Consider the following 20,234-nt stretch of genomic DNA (forward strand, 5'->3'; position numbering starts at 1 on the left):
CTAACAAGTATTTATACACATTTCATCCTGATAAGGTGCCTTTAGTTTTATTACTTCAATAAATGCAGATGTTTTATTTGAATTCGTTCGTCTTTAGTACTTTTGCTATGCAAATATGGTCCTAAGGAGAGGATTAACTTTATTTCATTTAACAACTTTCAACCAAACTACTTACCGTGGCTACAATTGAATTTAGCACGTTTTGGTAGATAACCAAAGTCCATATAGACGCTGTTCACTATTCAAACGTTTGGGCTGACTTAACTGTTCACCTTCCTCTTTTTAACCCGTCACGAATATGCAAACGTGCGCTGTTAAGACTTACTTACTTTGGTAGCAACTGATGTATGTTGGAAAAACTGCTTATGAAAGCTCCACTCTCAATTGCGAAAACAAACGTTCAGGAATTCATTGAGTGTTACAGGTAAGTGGAATACGTTTTGTGCGGATGGCTAGATATGAGTTATTGAATATTTGACTGTATATTATTTGTCTCAGTGTGTTGAAAAACTTGTTTGCTGAACTTTTTTGCATGTTTTAATCGATATGGAACTCGCAATTGAATTGATCCATTGAAAAATTATATTTAAATGTATGTTTAGTTTGAGTACAAGTATACGACATCATTAATCATTGATTAAAATGATTGGTTCAGGGAAATACATATACACATGATATTTCTCATATTCCAACAGGAAAAACAAGGAGAAATTTCAAGAAAACAATAGACATATAATCGAATGTAACCATCAGTATAAATAAGAACACTTTGAGCTCGCTGGACTTATTTGAGACGATTTTGCTTGTTTTGTTTTAATATCATTTTCAACACGTAAACAATACGTAAATGCTCAGCCTGTCAACACATTACAGCGGTATTGCAGCATCGGAATTGTATGCAGAGATTCCATGTTTAATTGCTGTTGAAACAATATGTGCCTGAACTTTTTGAATCTTAGTCATTTTATTATAATTAATCCCTTGTCAGTTCCGATGCTTCAATATTTTTGGTTGCAACATTGGTTAGGCAAACTTCAGTAAAATTATTTACTATGAACAATTCTTTTAAATCTGACTTAATTCTAATTTCAACAATTAATCTCATTATGTTGTTCATTATCATACAGCAGTCAAGAAATAATTTACAAAAAAAAACGTATTCAAACTGTGACTCGATGCATGCATGTTTATTTTGTCTCCTCAAAATTTTAAGCGTTTTCAACCGTAACAACGTATTGACTACTTTTAAAAAATGCACATTTAATTTAAGGAGTGAGACTTTGACTTATAGTTTAGATTCTTTAAGCTTGTTAAAGAAATAAAAATACTGTGTGAGTATTTTTAGTTGTCTGTGCATAAAAGCGAGTGTGTTATGCATGATATATTGCGTTAATGCATGCATACCAAAAATCTATTGATGAATTTTGATTTAATAGTCCACAACTAAAGTCGCCGTCGTATAACGATTTTCAATTATCAACGCTGAAGGACTTTCGGTCATCAACCTTTTTGATTGCTCGTTTTATATGAATTTGAGCTGCGCTCTTTAAAAAACATGGACTCGTGCATTTTCGTAAGTGTCGTCCCAGATTAGTATGTGCTGTCCGAACATGCTAATCAGGCACGACACTTTCCGAATTTATGGAATTTTCCGTTTAAAGGAAGTCTCCTCTAACCCCAAAACCAGTCCAAAGTAAAAGTTACGCACAGGCATTGAACCCCGTTGTGCAAGAAAGAGACGCATTTACATTTCTTGTTGAGCTGATTCAAATGACGGTTATTTTTACCCTCCTGATCTTTAATCTATGTTCCGCGTTCACTTATCAAGCCAGTGATTGACGTTAATATTACCAGGGCGTTGCGGATTGATACACACGTATGTTGCTGTTTACCACATGGTCGTTTCTGCCAGCTGGTTTGCTTGCGTCTATTTCTGCATTTGCTTTACGTCTACAAACAGCACCTTCTATGTCTTATATATCTACGTGGGTCAAGCGGTTTAACGTGATTTTCATCAAACGGAATTAATTGACTATTTAAGGGATACAAATTTCTTTTTAAAGGTATGTATATATCTTTAATTATAAATGTATATCTACTGTACTCTTTTCACGTATTTAAATTTTGAGTCAAAGGTGATTTATTTACAGATAGGCAAAGTGAAAATCTTATACATTAGTTAAACGTTATCTATTAACAGATTGGTAAATTGACAATTTGTAAAACGTATGTAAAGCTGGAAACTAAACACTTCATTTTCAAATAGCGACTCAGTATATCATTAGCAAAAAATAATTCAGCATTTAGTCAATTATGAGATAAATGAAAATCGTTGTAAATATTGAAGCTTTTTTATGTCGATATCAGCTTTGCTGCTGAAACATTTAAAATCTTCAACTGAATACAAACAATAACAACACCAATAAAAACATTCATTACAGCGTTGTTTACTGTGTTGTAGTCAAATCGCACATATGAACTGGATATTTATGTGAGTTTCTTTAAACGAATTGCTATTAATTTTTAAGCCGACGTTACACATTCGTAGGTTTGTAAAATTTACACATGACACAATTATTGTTGTAAAATAACCAGTTAGCACACAAAAAAGCCACGATTCTGGCGTCATTTTTTATTTTGCATTAAGTCACGTCACGTTAAATGTTGTCGATGAAGGACGCAAATGGCAACAACTATTGCGACGATTAGTATTTTTTATTATTATACATATATCAGATTTATTCTCACAAGATGTATCCCCTTATTGTGTAAGTATTACTTTTGTATGTAATATTTCACTGTTTAAATTCTCTGGCGAAACGTATTTTCTTTCCTCTGCACCCATGGCTATTTTTTAACATAAGTTTTGTTTTAATGTTACTTTTAGTAACTCATTTTTAAAGATTTTTTTTAAAACGCAATTATGTCATGATGTTCTGGAACAGTTTTGTTTTATATAAAAAAAGGTATTGTCTATTGTGTTTGTCCAGTCATGGTTTGCCGGACTATGCAAAATACCGTCTACTTAATCGGACGTTTTCGAATGGGTGTTTACACAAACCGAGATTTTTTACTAGAAACTTCAAGATGAAAATCGTCAACATCTGTCTGCTTACGCCCTCCGCAAACGTTCATTAAACCCTAATGACCGCATCAGCATGCCTTTCACCGTATTATGTTATAAGGGGTGTTGTGGCAGTTTATTTAACAGAGGATATATTTATAGAAACACCGATAATGCTATTATCACAACTCAATATTTGTGTTATAAGTAACATCAGAAACGACCGAGTTGGTTCATAATACAATTGTCAGTGGTTCGATCACAGGTTGGGTTAACTTTTTTTTTACTTTTTTTTCTTTTTTTAATTTCATTATTGTTTTATATTGGGGCTCTTTATTCCAGTTGTTTTCATTTATCAATTTAAAGCATTTAATCACAAACTTCAAAACATGCTGAAATCTGTGAACAAGTACATGTATGTTATTCATGATTAAGGTCGAGTTTGATACTGTATGGTCTGTATTTTGTGATGAAATATTGTTTATTTATTAATATCTCTTGGTAAGCTTTTGTTATCCCAATTAAGATTGTAAACAATTTTTAATGTTTATGCATATTTCTAACAATCTATGTACCGGTACTTGGGTTTTGCCTAATTTCTGTATTTTATGAAATTTGTCGTAGACGGTAGGGACTGTTAAAACAAAAAAATATCTGTAAAAAGTGCGGTGACCCCATTTTTTATTTGTGTTTTATGATGACAATACGTACATAAAGTTTTTTAGCAGTTTCGCAGAATTTTATAAGACAGCAAAAAATCCATTTATGTGGTTACACAAGTAAAAAAATGACGTTTTTTTGGTTGACATAAAAATTTATAAAAAAAAATCTAAAAATTTAACTTGTGTACTCCATTTTATTGGTAGTGTGTCGTTTAATTAAATGGTACATGATGTATCTTAGCTTAGATAATATCTACATGTTGCCAATTTCATAGGTTATTAATTATTTTTATGCAATTAGAGATTTTTCAGTTTTATTGAAAAAGTACATGTTATATAATGGTGAATAAAATCAAAACAAGGCCGGTGACCCGATATTTTTATTTCATTTTTCATATAGTATTTGTAGATATATATATTAGATGAAAAAAATCAGCAAAACTTCAGCAACACCCATTAAGACTAAAATAGATAAAATCTTGAAACCTGAAACCTTTATTCACTTACTGAATTTTGCTCTTAGACCCTTATAAGAATTAACATAAGCAAACTTTAACAAAAAACGTATTCGGACACACTCTTTTAGCCCATACAATTATATTTTGTAACACGATTATTACGTACACTCATAATTCACTTTTAAGTTACGAATCTTAATTTTATGACGGTTACATTTCACCTAAATTCATACAATTTGCGTTGATCCGTTGAAACATTGCAACTGTGTTTACATTTACAACCTTATGATGATGGTCATTTTACCTGGCAAATGATTGCAAAAAGTCAATGAAGTGTTAACTTTGCTTTATAATTAATGCAGCACCCGACGCGGAAGGACCTCATAAACTTCAAAATACATACACATACGTTAGATAATTATTCACCCGCATGCTTAACGTTGTTACTTAGTTGAAATGATGGTTGTTAGGAAGATATAAGATAAATAAGCTTAATTGAATGTGTTTGTTTTGTATAACCTGTGTGACAACTGTCATGTATAATTATACTGATTGCTTTTTGAGGGTCATATTACAGAATTTTAAGTGATAATATTAACATTTTGTGGTCAGAGTTCAACCTTCCTTTAAAACAGCACCACATATATAAAATGGTTTTTAATTTATGCCAAACGTACCAAACCGCATCAGAAATATGACATGGCATTGTATTTATACCTTGAAGTATTTAATACGCCATGAACAGGTAATTACTAACGAACTCTATTATTTTGACAAGTGCCGCCAAACAGAAAAATAACGTCGATGCAATAAGAATATTTTAATAGGGTCTCTAAATTGTCGAAAAAGTACATCTGTGAATATTGTTAAAGTATCTTAATTTTAAATAGATACAATTTTATTTTTAAGCGTCCGAAAACTAAAAGATATCAAAGTTTAATCACAGAAAAGGATATAAAATACGCCTTCATTAATTGATATTGCTTAAATTATTTTTGATAAAATTTAATATCTTATTTGTGTAAACGCGACTCATGTGTTTGTTAAATGTAGACAATTGAGGCTCGGGTGAAAAAACACTAAGTGCTTGTCTAACTTAGCCTCATATTATTAAATATCCATACCCGTCTAGCTAAATATAAGGGAATCAATCAGAGATTATATTTTCTAAAAACCGCCCGAAATGATATTAATCAACTGCTTAATAATCCAAACGTTCGTAAATTCGCCCTCTTAATACATGGCAATTACAGACGCGCACAAAAGCTGTGTGATCAGCAACCTTTGTGATTGCTGGCACTGTATTTACATTCTTATCTAGAGTTAATGTCGAATTGTGGCAGTATGGTTAATAACCCTCTTCATCTCGCGAGTATATATTCTTGGGTTTACAAACCACAGTTCACATTTCGATAATGTATGCTGTAGCGAGCGTGACAAGGGCACAAATATATTTGGGTGGATACCATGTGAAGACTTCTGCCTACGGTTAGCTGCGATCGCTCGTATAGTGCTTTTCTCACCGTCTATCATCACCACCGGAAATAGATAACCAGCGAAGCGAAAGTAAACATCACGCAAGAGGTAGTGCTCGTGAAAAGAATAAGTTTTACAATTTTTATCGCGAACGTTTTCAAAAAACTGTGTGACAAATTATTAGTGGACATATCAAATTTGTATCGTTAGTAGTTGGAGTTCTTTATTAATACATTCGAGTGTTGAAATAGATAAATCATCAGCTAGCTGGTACCGAAAATTAAGTTCATTTGGGACATCTTTTTTCCTTTTGTCTGAGGAAAATATAATAATTTTGCCGAATGTGTCAATGGTGTGCAAATATAATTATAAAAACTATTGGTTTTTGCAAGCTTCAGCCCAAAAATCTAGTTAGCATGCAAATGTTTGGCTAAAATATAAACTTCGTTGTGTACTGCGAATAGAACCTGACGTGTACGGCGTATAGCAAAATAAAATTAAATTGTGTACGGCAAATAGTTTTGAGATTGCAAGGGAAAATAAATGAAAGTTTCGCAAATACGTGACCACCTTGGTATAAAACAAATAAATACAATTATTCTCTTTACGATGAGACCGTTTATGGCAGAAGAATACGTCTGATTCATTGTTGATATTTAAAAGATGTTTTGTATTACGGGCACCTGCTACATAGAGAATAACAGGTTACTGCCTGATCTTTTTGTAATATATCAGGCAAGGCTTAGAATAATATATCGGCGAGGCTTGCCGAGCCGTTATTTTATTCGAGCCGAGGTATGATAAACAGAAAAACAGGTTACTGCCTTATCTTTTTGTAAAATATCAGGCTCGGCGCGAATAAAATAACAGCTCGGCAAGCCTCGCCGTTATATTATTCTTAACCTTGTCTGATATATAACTAAAAGATCAGTCAGTAACCTGTTATTCTCTATATATCAGACAGATATCAATGCAGTGGTATGATAAATCGATCGACCTTTTGTTCAGTCCGTATTTTAGTTTAATAGGATTCTAGTGTATTTCATCGTAGATATGTTTTAAAATCAAGATGAATCGATAAAATATTTACTTACAAGTGGATTTCAATCAGGATTTGATATGCAACTCGTGTAATTATTGGAACTCAACTGACTTTCTGTTCACAGCGTTGTAGCGTTCAACCGCAAACGCACATGGCGTCGCCATTGTTATAATTTCAGCACATGTGCTGTGTTTGCGTATTAATTCGGGGATCTAAAACAAAGTTTAAAATTAAGATTTATACATCACTAAAAAGGGCAAAAGTCCGACTTTAAGAAAATATATGTACATTGAAAAAATATTTTCTTAAAATCATTTTAATTTGCTACAACTTTGGCCAATACGCTGCAACTATTCGCCGTACATCACTTTAACTATTCACCATACACAACTTTTGCCATAAACAACTATTCGCCGTACACTACAGTTATTTTAATTTAAGATTTCCACGAACAATAATTAAACCAAGACAAGAAATAGCGTTAAGATGGTATATATTGCCTATAAGAATAGGAAATCAACTCCATACCCGATGGCAAACCATGTAATCATGAAAAAAAAGCTGTTTCAATTCAACCCGGTACCAAACAGTCATAAATTTGTGTAAATAATGCTTTATCAATACGAATTGCAAGATAGATACACATTTTTAAACATATTAGTCTTTCTGTAAGATGCCTAACACGCACTGGTTATCCAGGAGCGAGTTATTATTAGATATTCTAGGTAAATACTGACTGCCCTCCATGGTTGGTTTGTTTACTTTCGCTTCGCTGGTAATCTATTTCCGGTGGTGATGATAGACACTGTTACTTAGACGTGCGAAAGTACAGCCGCTGGTGTATGCGTTTGGAATATTAAATATCAACACATTTGTTCACGTATTGTATGTTTAATATAACGGAATTTGACAGACATTTTATATACCACATTGGATTTAAACAGGTTTGTTTATAACATGAAATTACTCATTCATGTTAAGTATGTTTTCTGTGCTGATAAATTAAAACTTTAATGGATAAGCTCCGTGTCGGAATTTGTTGTCAAATATGTACCAAGAATAACATTATTGTTTAAGGAGCAAAAACGCAATTTTTATATTAATCGCCATAATACTCGACACTTAAACATTTAAAAAAGTATCAATTACAATATAAAAAGTTTATAATTATTGGTGAGCCAATCGCGTGAAATTTGCATATGCTAACATTAACCCTAATCTATCTTTAAAACTGAAAGAGCAAATTTCAGTAATGGAAATGCGCTCTGCTTATCTCTAACTTGTTCATTCAACATTGCTGATTAAAAGCCATACATATTGACTCAATGATCATGACAAAAAGGAGTTGACTATTGCTCTTTGCTCCATATTCCAGAAGACTGACTGCGGATAAATAAGCGGTTAAATTTTATAACTGAAAAAAACACGCTCTTTAAAAACCGAAAGTATTTGATGATCGCTTACTTTTTAAACATAAGAGACCATATTATGTTCATGATATAAACGCATAATTAATAATACATATAATTTCATAGATTTGCATGTGTATGTTAGGCTGTGTATGTAATTATCCGGTCTTACTGCTTATTGATAACAAAGTAACAATTCCCTTTACTATGTATCTTTTTTGTTGAGTCCGCTTTTTCGCTTTTTTCTTAAATAAAATTTGTGACATGCGATGGTAGTGGCATCCTTACTGGATACAATTTCAACTAATAATGAAAACCTGAATACAACTGATATTTTGGTACACTTTACTTAAGCGCAATCAGTTAGATGAATTGGTAAACAAAACATCAAATTCAAAACCAAAGTATCAATGTATTGATTTTTATCGCATGTAAAACATACGTGACTATGACAGCTAAAAGCCCCCGACTACACACAAATGCCAAGTTAAATTTTCGCGATGAAGACACAACAATACTTCAAATGAGCAAAACTTAATCTCTGTTTGTTACAATAATGACAAAAAAGATATAACTTTGTCATCATGAATATTCCATTAAAATGCGTAGCCGATTGTTAATTAAGATAATACATGTCGTGAATTATTGATATGCATATCTGAAGACATAGGTATATATTCATGCATAGACCAGCCACAATGCGACTTTAACCGATAGCCTAAACTTAAATGCACGATGTCACTTAGTGTTTTGTGTCTTGTTCGTGACGCTAATTCGGCTAAATTATTTTGTTAATATTCCAAATTCATGTGTACATGAAATGTAAAATTTGTGTTTTAAATTATTTATAAATTTTGAGGCATAAAGCTAGTCATTTGTATTCTGATACTACTTGTATTGAGAGATTCTTTAATTTTGTAATGTTCACTTCAAGTATATAATATAATAAAGGAAAAAATAGAATAAATTATTTATAAATTTTGAGGCATAAAGCTAGTCATTTGTATTCTGATACTATTTGTATTGAGAGATTCTTTAATTTTGTAATGTTCACTTCAAGTATATAATATAATAAAGGAAAAAATAGAATAAACGATATAAAATATAAATTAAGGAGTTAAATTAATTGTATATCATTCTTGAAGAATTTGTGATGAACAGTCCAAAACGTTTCACTTAAAACAATATAAGCTTTACTTAAACCCATGACATTCGGGCAATGAGCCCTACATCGATTCATTCAATAATCTGGGGTAAAAGTTATGCCGCTTTTTATTTATAGTATTGGTGGAGGAAACTGTTATATATATTTATGTCTTCTTTTTTCCTATATTTACCTCTGGGACATTTTTTTATATTTACGTATTTGCATACATATGTGCACATAGAAAAATTTTAACATCGCTTTAAGTTTCAGTCGTATAGACATACTTTTCTAGCTGTGTGTAATTCTGTTATGTTTGAATTTCACTGTTGAATTAAATTAAGGCGTTACTTTCAAATACGTCTTAAGTATGATATCGCTATTATGAAGTTAATATGATAGGTCATTCAATTAGAAGCTGCATGCTGCTTTTAATGATGTCAAATAAATTAATGAAGCAGCATATTGAATTTCAAAATTTAGATTTTCGTTACAAAGAAACGATATACATTTCATGAACGTGTATTTTCTTAAGGTAAAGTATTGTATAGGAAATGTGATCTGGAAACGACAGGTTACCTATGCTTTTGTTATTATATGGCTAAATAAAAAACAACACAATAGTATGTAAAGCCCAATATCTTATACAAATCTGCCGCTTCTCTCCAACAATATATTTCGCTGTCTGTGTTGCGGTTTACCTATTTTTATGTAAGGTATATTAAGTGGAAATTTAAGATTTGTAGATGCAAGTGGTGGGATTTACGTATGAAATAATGCATTGTACACTATAAACTTTTTAACGTATAATGTGCATGATGTATTTTAAATGAATATAATGTACCATAATTGCAAATTAATGAGTTATACGGTATATAAAAGTATGATCTTTCCTTTTTATAATAATAATTTATGAATAAACATCGTATAACAAGTATGCCAGAGAAGACGTAATGTTAATACATTAGGATATAGACTTGTCTATAAATACACATGGGTATACATTGTATATCCCTTGTTAATTGTAATGCAACAATTATTTAGTTAAAGCCTATTTTATTTAAGCTCCATTGCATCGGAGTCCTTAAGCGCTCTCGAGTCCGTTTATAGGGGTTAGAACCAGTACTTGGTGTCTTTGAAGGAGATAAAAAAAAAACGCTCCAATAATGGGGATAGAACCCGTGACCTTCTCTCGCTAAGTCAATGTCAATTACACCTCGGTAACAACTATTTGCTTGGACGTTTACCTCTTAATAGTAATTTTATGTATTTTTTATTTATTTACAATATGGTTTCGTTTATTATATGTGAATACTAATACAGTGATAAATAAATATTTAATGTAACCTCAAACGCACACTCTTGTGTAGAGACTTTATTTAAATTTTGAAAATTACGACAGTTAAATTGATTGATGAAATCATCGTTTATTGCTCATTTCAAATCATTCTCTATGTTCAGTTTATGTGTGTTGTTGCTAGCTTGATTCGACACGAATTGATATGATATGATGTCATCCATATTACAAACGCAAAAAATCGTTCATGTTAAAGATGATATAACAGCTCAAGCATTCTGCACGCAGAAATAACACGATTCGGTAGTTAACTTATTTTTTGTATTTTTTAATTTTTATTTCTTAAAGCACATCGTTTTCAATGAGTGAACCCGCTAACCCCGTGACGGGCCTAACATGGCGCCAAAAGGAGGTTGTGAGGGAGAGCTGGGGGAAACTGGGCTCCGAGTGGAAGACACATGGCGTCGAGTTCTTCATCAGGTACATGCTATAAAAGTAACAATAAGTGGGGTCACCGAAGGCAGGAGTGCTTTATTGTGAATGAATCTGTTGTTTCAGTGATGCATTTTGTTCTCTGTTTTATCAGATCGCAATTGTGGTGGGGTTTAAAGCGGACAATTCGTGTTTCTTTTTTTCATTTGCGCAGGCTGTTCAAAACATACCCCTCCATTCTGGCATATTTCAAGACATTTGATGGTATGGATTTTGGCGCCATACGCAGCTCACCCAAGCTGCGTGCGCATATGCTGAACTTTAAACACGGAATTACGTCATTCGTGGATAACTTGGATGACGTGGAATGTCTTACGGTTCTCATCCACAAGATGACAGAAAACCATTTCCGGCGGCGGATAACCGTAAATGAATTCCAGGTATTGTTAGATTACTTTGTTTACTTCAGACATATAAAGCTAGTGAACAGTGCGATTAATATTGTTTTACATGTTAAGTCAAGTCAAGTAAATTTTATTTACAAAGTCGGATACACAAACAAGTAACATAAGCTCTAATGAGCTTTTTAAACCGACTTACAAGTACATATAAATTCACACACATAAAGCATGTTAAAATCACTGTTAAGATAATGTAAAGACAAACAAACTAAATAATACATGTATCATCACAGACAATATTATATATATGTTAATATATGGCTTTTGTAGTAGATCAAAGAGGGAAGGTACTAGGTAGGATATATGTATATTAAACATAAACAACCTGACATACAAATATTATACAAATATTACAGAGTTAAAATGTGTGCCGTAGCTGCTGATCTGACTATATGTATTAAAGGGGCCTTTGGACAGATTTTGGCATGTTTTTAGTTTGTCATTTAATGCTTTATATCGATCAATGTAAGCATTGGACCTAAAAGCTCCAGTAAAAAATCAAGAATACAATTTAAAAAACGAAAAAAAGGTAACCCTCAGCAGGACTCGAACCACTGACCCCTGGAGTCCTTGAGTAAAAAGTCTGCGCATTAGACCACTCGGCCATTCTTCCTTTTACAATGAAAGATGTATTTTATACTTTATATAAGCGATCCTCGTAGTTTCGCAAAAATATAACGACAACAACAGAACTCTTTAACTTATTAAATCGTTTCGCGTTGCAACGCTTTATAATTTTCAGGTTTTTCAATCGTCAAAAGATGCATATAAAGGCTATTTTAAAGCATGGTAAATGTTCAGTTTTACGGTTTCCTCACAAATATCATAACTAAAAACGAAAATTTGCGAATATGAAACAACTTTTTTCAATTTTGTCAATTTGCCAAACCGTGAAATGGCCCCGTTAAAACCGCCATTAACGAAAGAGAGTAAAACACTGAAAGACGAATATGGACACAACAGTGTGACAAGTAAATTTTTTGTAAGAAATCGACTATCCCCTCAAATTAGATTTGTGAGGAACTGAGCAGCAGCTACCTCACAAGACAGAGTATACATATAATTGAATGTATGCACTTTAAACAAAGATAGCACATTGTTTAAGCCGGACATTCAAAATAGACATAGGCTAGTACAAGTATGACTTAGGACATATGATAAAGACTAGTATTTAGCACATATAATCAAACACATGTAAAGCATTTAAGGCATTGCATGCTAATAAATCTATTATGAGCATGCAACTAATCGCTCTAGACTTTGCTAAGCTATCTATGAACTATAAACTAGCAGCGACAGAGAACAACATAACAGTAGCAGAGCAGCATAGAAAAGCTGGCAACATAACATAGCAAAATAACGAAATAACAGAAATCCAGGTATATCGCTGCCAAGGCTATTGAAAAGACAATTATGTGACATCGCACGAGGAACAAGAGCAGTTTTCTCCATGCCAAGTATTTACTAGAGATCGGAAATGGTTAAAAGATGATGCTTTCCTGAAGTTTTCCGGAAAGTCATTTCATAGTTTGGCAGCAGCATACCTAAAAGATTTGTTACCATATCGTTCTGTCATCTCCATATCTTTCCATTAACGCACATAGTTTTATATGAATATTTATCTTTTTCATCCATGGCACTATCGGTCTTTCAGGACGCATTTACGCTGTTCGCTACGTTCATTCAGGAAGTGACGCAATGTGATGACGTCACCCGAGGTGCGTGGACAGCCACGTTGACAGTTATCTCCACGGTGATTCGTGATCACATGACCTTGCTGCAGTCCCGAGGAGAAGGAGTATGACAACGGAAAAAACATTTTATAGACAACTGAGTGTAGAGAGCCCACTGGCATAGTGCAAATCTTGCAGTGCGGAATAGAACTGCAGGTGTTTAATGTATAAAAAAATGTGTAATCTCATTTAATATGAAATGTGCTTGTAATTTGTAATAAAATAAGTATTGATGTACATCGTGCATTGGATGATTCAGTATTTTTTTAGAATAGCTATTTTAAAAACCCTTACAGACTACCGCATACTATTTAGTTATTTCTGATCAGAAACTTATTAATTAGAGTTTGTAGTATGTTGAACGAGAGATATATTATACACATTAGAGAATGTACCAGCGAGTGACCGTCGCATTTAAATAACCTTGTTTGTACAAACTGCACGCGATGAAATCGTACACCGTTGACTGTGTGCGACACATTTACTGTTAAATTAATCAGTTTTCAGCTCATATGGTTAACAGCTATTCGTGTAGCTGTAAAATACTATTGAATTGTTGTGAATTAATCAATTTCAATCGCTCAGGAGGTTTGCGTGCGTAAAGACTGAAGAGTGACCTTCACATGGTAAGTGCGTGTCGGGCACTCAACGCCTGGTTAATGTTACTCTACAATAACTATGTAAACATTCGTGTTTTGTGTACAGTGTGCAACAACGAAATGTTTCATACTCGACTAAGAATTACTTGGATCAAAACGTTACGTAGCACTGGTAAACTTGCTGAACTAGGAAAAGTATGAGTAAGTTAACACTGATGGCCGTGATATTATTTAACATTAACAAAAGGCAATAACCTTATCATTATGGTATCAAAAGTTAAAGCTATGGTACACTGTACCTCCTTTATATTCAATATATTTACAAATGAATTTTCACGTTTATATATATGAGAGATGTTAAGCTATATCCTGGACAAGCAACCAGAAGTTAAGACGGAAAACATGATTCCAGTTTAAAGCACTCTTATATTTTGAATGTGCTGGCATACAATAATTTTTAAGAAGTCAACGACCTCTTTTTGTGAACTTTATATTGAGTAATTCGTAATCATGGCAACCCCAAGACAAAAAAGAGATACAATTAACAATGTGCCTACCATGGGTTTCAAACCAAGGACGTCTAAGAAACTCTTATCTGTAGTATACTCGTTTAAAATGTATCAGTGAAAAGATTTACTCATGCTTTAAAAATTGATTTTATGTTTTAATACTGAAAAACGGTTGGAATGATCAATAGGTTTACCAAAATCTTCCAACAACACTCAAGTAGCGCGATTGATACCGTATGCATGCTTTCAATTACGGTATATGTGTTCAAGTATCAATTACTTGTTAATATCATGACAAAGTTACTAATATATTTCAATACAAACATCCATGCAAGGGAGCGTATACAAACTAAATATATTAACATCCTAACTGCAACAATTGTGATACTGAGAGATTACTACCTGTTAAAAAGCGTTTCCGACAAAATGCAGAGATTTACGCCTTGTATATGTGTGTATTCTTTAATAATGATATCACAATTACTTGGTGCATACATAGCGCAAGGCTGCAAATATGACAAGTACCGTGTAACTGCTAAACCCAAATTATGCTTTAAATAACTCCAGTATTCAAAACGTCTGTAAAAAGGTACCACAATTAAAAGAAGTGAAACTCAAGCTGCTGGAGCAGTATTGAATTTTCATTAAAAACAATTAGTTGGTCCTTTATTTAAGGCAAGTGACCGATTGCCCAAACAGTACAAAACAGCACAAAACAGCACAATACAAACCAACATAAACACAAAATATGAATAAAGCTGGGGTCGCCGCATTCGAACGGTCAATGCAAAGCATTGGGGGTTTAAACCTGGTTATAGAGCGCTCAACCTCACACTTGGCCCAGCAATATTCATAATACATTTAAGTGTAAATAAAGTTAACGTCATAGCATTGTAACTCAAAATAAACAATAATAAAAGGGAGTTAAAACGCATTCAATTTAATTACTAGTTTCAAGTTTCAAAGTTTATTGGCAATCGGCAATAAAAACATGCCTTTAGCCATTTACAACATAATTATGGCAAAGACAAAAAGAACGGTTAAGTAGTATCATCACACACAACAAAGTACATATATACATATTCAAGCATAATATACATGCATACATAAAATTTATTTATGTAACGAAACGTTGATATACTTTGGATTAAGGAACAGATAGTTCAGTAAGGGTATTATTTCTATATAACATAGCTTCTTTTAGGTATTTACAAATTCCTAATATTTTATTTATTTTTTTCGATGTCATAGTAGTTTGGAAGTAGTTTGGAATAAATTTAAGGTAGGCCAAGAGATATGTCCAATAAATTTCAGTCTTAAGTGTCTATAATTGTCACAACAAAGTAGGAAGTGATACTCAGATTCAACAACGTTCATATTGCAGCATCGACAAAGTCTCTGATCGCGATCAATACCTTGGAATCTGCCAACTTCAATTTCTAGATGGTGCGACGATAGTCTAAAACGGGCAAATTGTTTCAGCAGGTCATATTTTTGTATTACTATTTAATTACTCAATTGCATTGAAGATATAAGAGTAACAGAGTTACAACTTTTTGACGAACGACCAAATAAAACTATTAACAATTGTCAACTACATTCCTTCTTTATAGAAAAGATTTTAGAATATAGCATAATGAGTTAATATCTCAGATAATCATTGCGCAAATACAGGAAGAAGCAGCAATAATGGGTGTAAAAATTCCATATTACATAGCTAGGTTGTTTATGTGACTGCTAAAAAAATAGAAATAATTAAATCAAACAAGAAACGCCTATCAGAGAGAAAATCTAAATAAAATGGAACGTTATAAACCCAATGACCTATGCATGTAGATTACAACTGGGAAAGTCGGTCGTATGACGTCACAAAAATCCATAATGACATAATGACGTGAACAAATTCCAGGGGCAGTCCTACATAAAAATATTAATGGGGCTGTGCTACTAATAAAACAAGTTTAGGTGATTGAATATCACAAACATTATCAGTAGGAATGTGTTTTTAGTATTATACCACGTAAATGGACACTACGCCGTTTTAATAGTTGTAGTAATTTACGTTTTATTTAAAGGAGCATTTCACGTTTTGGTAATTTGACAAAATTAAATTAAAATTATTTCTGATTCGCAAATTTTAGTTTTATTTATGATATTTGTTAGGCAATAATAATACTGAACTTTTACCAAGCTTTAAAATATACATAATATGCATCTTTGACGATTTAAAAACCTGAAAATTATAAAGCGTCGCAACGCGAAATGATTGAATAATTTGAAGTTATGTTGTTGTCGTTTTTTTTTGTGATACTACGAGGATTGCTCCCATAAAGTACAAAATACATCACTATTTGTATGAGATGAGCATGGATGACCGAGTGGTCTAAGCGATATAATTTTACTCCAGGGGTAAGTGGTTCGAACCCAGTTGAGGGTTACTTTTTTTCTTTAATATAATTTTTTTTTACTGGAGCCTTTTAGATCCATGCTTACATTTATCAATGTAAAGTATTTAATGACAATCTTCAATAAATGCCCAAATCTGTGAAAAGGTCCTTTTAATGCTGTTTTTTTTACATTCGGTTTGATCACTTTGAACACCCCCTTAGATCAAACAGGTTAACATGCGTTCCGTTTGACCTTGACCTTTTCGTTGTAAGTTACGACACCTTTAAAACAGGACATTATTTAAGTATTTATTCTTCTGTTGGTTTATACAGTTTCAACTTGGTTTAACCGATGAAGAAATGACATAAAATTAATGTGGCAACATTTATCTGAATGCTTGCACATTTAACAAAAATATTTCTGTAATCAAACACCCACATGTATGTGCTTTGCGCATGATGCTTTCATAAAATTAATGCTTAAATATTGTCTTAACAGACATAACAGAAAACATCAGCATGTAATAAAACAACTGTATGGATATGAACATGTGGCGTTTACAATTAATTGTTTCCTAAATGTTTGCATGAACAAGATTTAAGACAGATTATAAAGCTCGAGTCAAAGGCAGTGCAAATCAATCAGAATGTACCAAATAGCAGATTTTGCTATACTTGATTTCAGTTAAACAGTAACGTTTTACTAGTAAAACTATTTGCTAACAAAATACTAGTTTAAATCGCTTAACTGTTATAGCATTCCTAGTTGAAATCTCGTTGCCTGCTCTAAACGCCACGCGGGGGACGAAGAGTTGCAACCTGCTCCCTCAACTTCAGTATTCTCAGTGTTCTTCCTCTTCTAAACGCACCCAGTGGGGGCACACCAGATCATTTTATTTCCTGGCAATTGTACAAACTCTTGCCTGTTTTTCCTAAGAACTTGCAATAAACACGGACGTTAATCACAGGCGCCACCTCGTTTGAGATGCATTAATAAATGAGCCAATTCAACTTCAGAGGTGGCGCTGAGAAACGGATGATTTTAAAATTCACGGATAATTCTACAGAGTGAGTGGGTTTTATATGGTTGTCTTTTCAACATATTTCGCAATATTTAAAAAAAAAACGAGCAATTTAGTGAAATTCAGCGACGATTAATTAATCCACAGAAACATACAATCACAAGCTTTTTGGACACCTTAGGACCTTTATAAGTTGTTGCATTGAAGAAAATTGTAAAGCAAATCGATGTATTTGCGTGTGTGACGAGCGAATTCCTACCCGTTCAAATATCTAACTAATGATTGCTTTGAACATGTACACGTTGTTTCATGCACACACACACACACGCACTTACACGCACGCGCACACACACACGCACACACACACATTGGCATCTTGCCGATCTTAATGATAATTGTGCATTCTTTCAAAAGAGATGGAGCAAATGCCGAGGAAATGGTGCTAAGAACATGAGGTGGCACCGATGCACATTTTAAGGTATTTTGAAGTGACATATTTTATGTAACGATTTTAGGTAGTATGTTTTCAGGACTTATATTTTTAAGTCGCGTATGTTTTGACATACATTTAATCAAAACAAATAGTTTTCCAATAATTTCTTGCTGGATTTTAACCTTTGTCTTCAACGATTAGAACATTTAACATTGAACAATTTATAGCGTTTCAGTGCCGTTTGCATTTGTTAAAAATCTATTATTGGTACACTTCTAAATATAACTGTTATAAGCCCTTTGTTAAAATTTGACTACTGCACAGATGATATGCAGTACATGTATAAACAACATAATTATCATTAAAACAGCCAAAATGCGTTAAATGAAACCATTTTGACTTCGTAATTCAATTTTGAAGCTATTAGTTTACCAAATGATAATTCTACGCTTGTGTGTAGCTTATGTACATATGCAAAAACTGAAAATAAATGGTCATCCAATGAAGGCAACACACAGGCGCATTTTTATGAGTTAATATGGTCGTGATCTACTTTGATTTTCATCATTAAATTGTTTGATATAATTTATATTCATATTTACATACAGAGACTTGCATTGTCAACCTGTAAACATGAACCACTCAAAATGTTCGTCGCTTATGTTCGAGCTGGATTGTGATTGAACGCTTATATAGAAGGTTATATAGCTCATATATTGTTTCACTGATATGTTATAACCGTTTTGTGGTTTACAAATGTGAGTATTCAAAGGACTGAAGAGGACATGGTTACTCCTGGCTTCACGGAACGATACAGCATTTATAAAAATTTATAGTAGTTGTAATTTGAACGAAGCACCTCTGAAAGAAACACATGTATTAAACGCATTGACACACGTACTTCGTATAAGACACCACATAATGACGTGTTCGCGGACGATCATGCAAATTCTGAAATGGGTAGCTTATCGGTCATTGAAGAAGATTATACGTAAATTCGAGTTAGATGATTAAACGACACTACATAGATCATCCATGAATTTTAGAGATATAGCGAAGTGTTATCTACAAGCTATAATATTACGGTACAATTTTGCTTGGTGTTTCATAACAAGGCGTAATATACAAAGTTAGTCGTTTACACTCAGCGAACCAACTCTAAATGTTGGTCCCCACCATACACTTTTTGTGTGGTATTTGGTTCAAACCATACACTTTTTGTGTTGTATTTGGTTCCCACCATAAACTGTTTGTGTGGTATTTGGTTCCCACCATTCACTTTATGTGTGGTATTTAGTTGCTACCATACACTTTTTGCGTTATTTTTGGTTCCCACCATACACTTTTTGTATGGTATTTGGTTCCCACCATACACTTTTTGTGTGGTATTTGGTTCCCACCATAAACGTTTGTGTGGTATTTTGTTCCCACAATACACTTGTTGTGGTATTTGGTTCCCATCATACACTTTTGTGTGGTTTTCCACGTTGATTTTTTTTTCACTCGATCATCATCAAAATTAATCGAAACATTTACATATACAGATATATGACAAATGTTGTTAAGAGGTTTACATTTCTGCCGTAAAACTGGAAAGTAACTTTAGTATAATAAAAAAAAACGTTAAAACAAAAATACCTAGTAATCTGATTGTTTACAGTTGTTTGTGGGAACAAACAGCCTCTTGTGGCGAAATTAACGTTCTTTGAACGTTGCGGTTTTTTGGATTAAGGAAAAAACAAATCGTTTCAAGCTGAATTAACATCTTAGAAAATGTTTTGTGAATTATCTTACTGTTTACACAAATTTGTTTTAGAAGAACAATTTTGAGAATGTTGAGATTTGAGTCATGGGGTGAAATGAGTATTACATATTTGGTATATGTCTACAATCTTTTGTATTCAGGTTGCTGACTTCTTAATTGAGTTGGTAACTTTTTTATTCAAATATTTACATCAATGTGTATTTGATATGTATGTATTTGGATTCGTGTATTTACGTTGAAAAATAAAAATATTTGAAAAAAAAAGAAACAATATCTTTCTAATCTAGTCAGTGATGATATTATTGTCATACGACTGTTAAATCTTCAATGACGTCGCCTCC

General features: G+C 32.9%; 2 protein-coding genes across 3 annotated transcripts in view; both read left to right on the forward strand.

Annotated features, from left to right (window-relative positions):
• The window catches only part of LOC127861008 (hemoglobin-3-like), a 370,059-nt gene that overhangs the window by 303,029 nt on the left and 46,796 nt on the right, over nt 1–20,234 (forward strand). The window lies entirely within an intron of this gene.
• LOC127861083 (hemoglobin-3-like) lies at nt 294–13,378 on the forward strand. Of its 2 annotated transcripts, none has more exons than XM_052399452.1 (4): nt 294–424; nt 10,901–11,032; nt 11,199–11,424; nt 13,100–13,378. In XM_052399452.1, the coding sequence occupies exons 1-4, from the start codon at nt 348–350 to the stop codon at nt 13,247–13,249; spliced, it is 585 nt and encodes a 194-aa protein (XP_052255412.1). In that variant the 5' UTR covers nt 294–347; the 3' UTR covers nt 13,250–13,378. The 2 variants fall into 2 exon arrangements, with proteins under 2 accessions (XP_052255412.1, XP_052255422.1); XM_052399462.1 differs by lacking the exon at nt 294–424 and adding an exon at nt 1,856–2,063.

The sequence above is a fragment of the Dreissena polymorpha genome, chromosome 1 (genome assembly GCF_020536995.1).
Source record: "Dreissena polymorpha isolate Duluth1 chromosome 1, UMN_Dpol_1.0, whole genome shotgun sequence".
NCBI lineage: Eukaryota > Metazoa > Mollusca > Bivalvia > Myida > Dreissenidae > Dreissena > Dreissena polymorpha.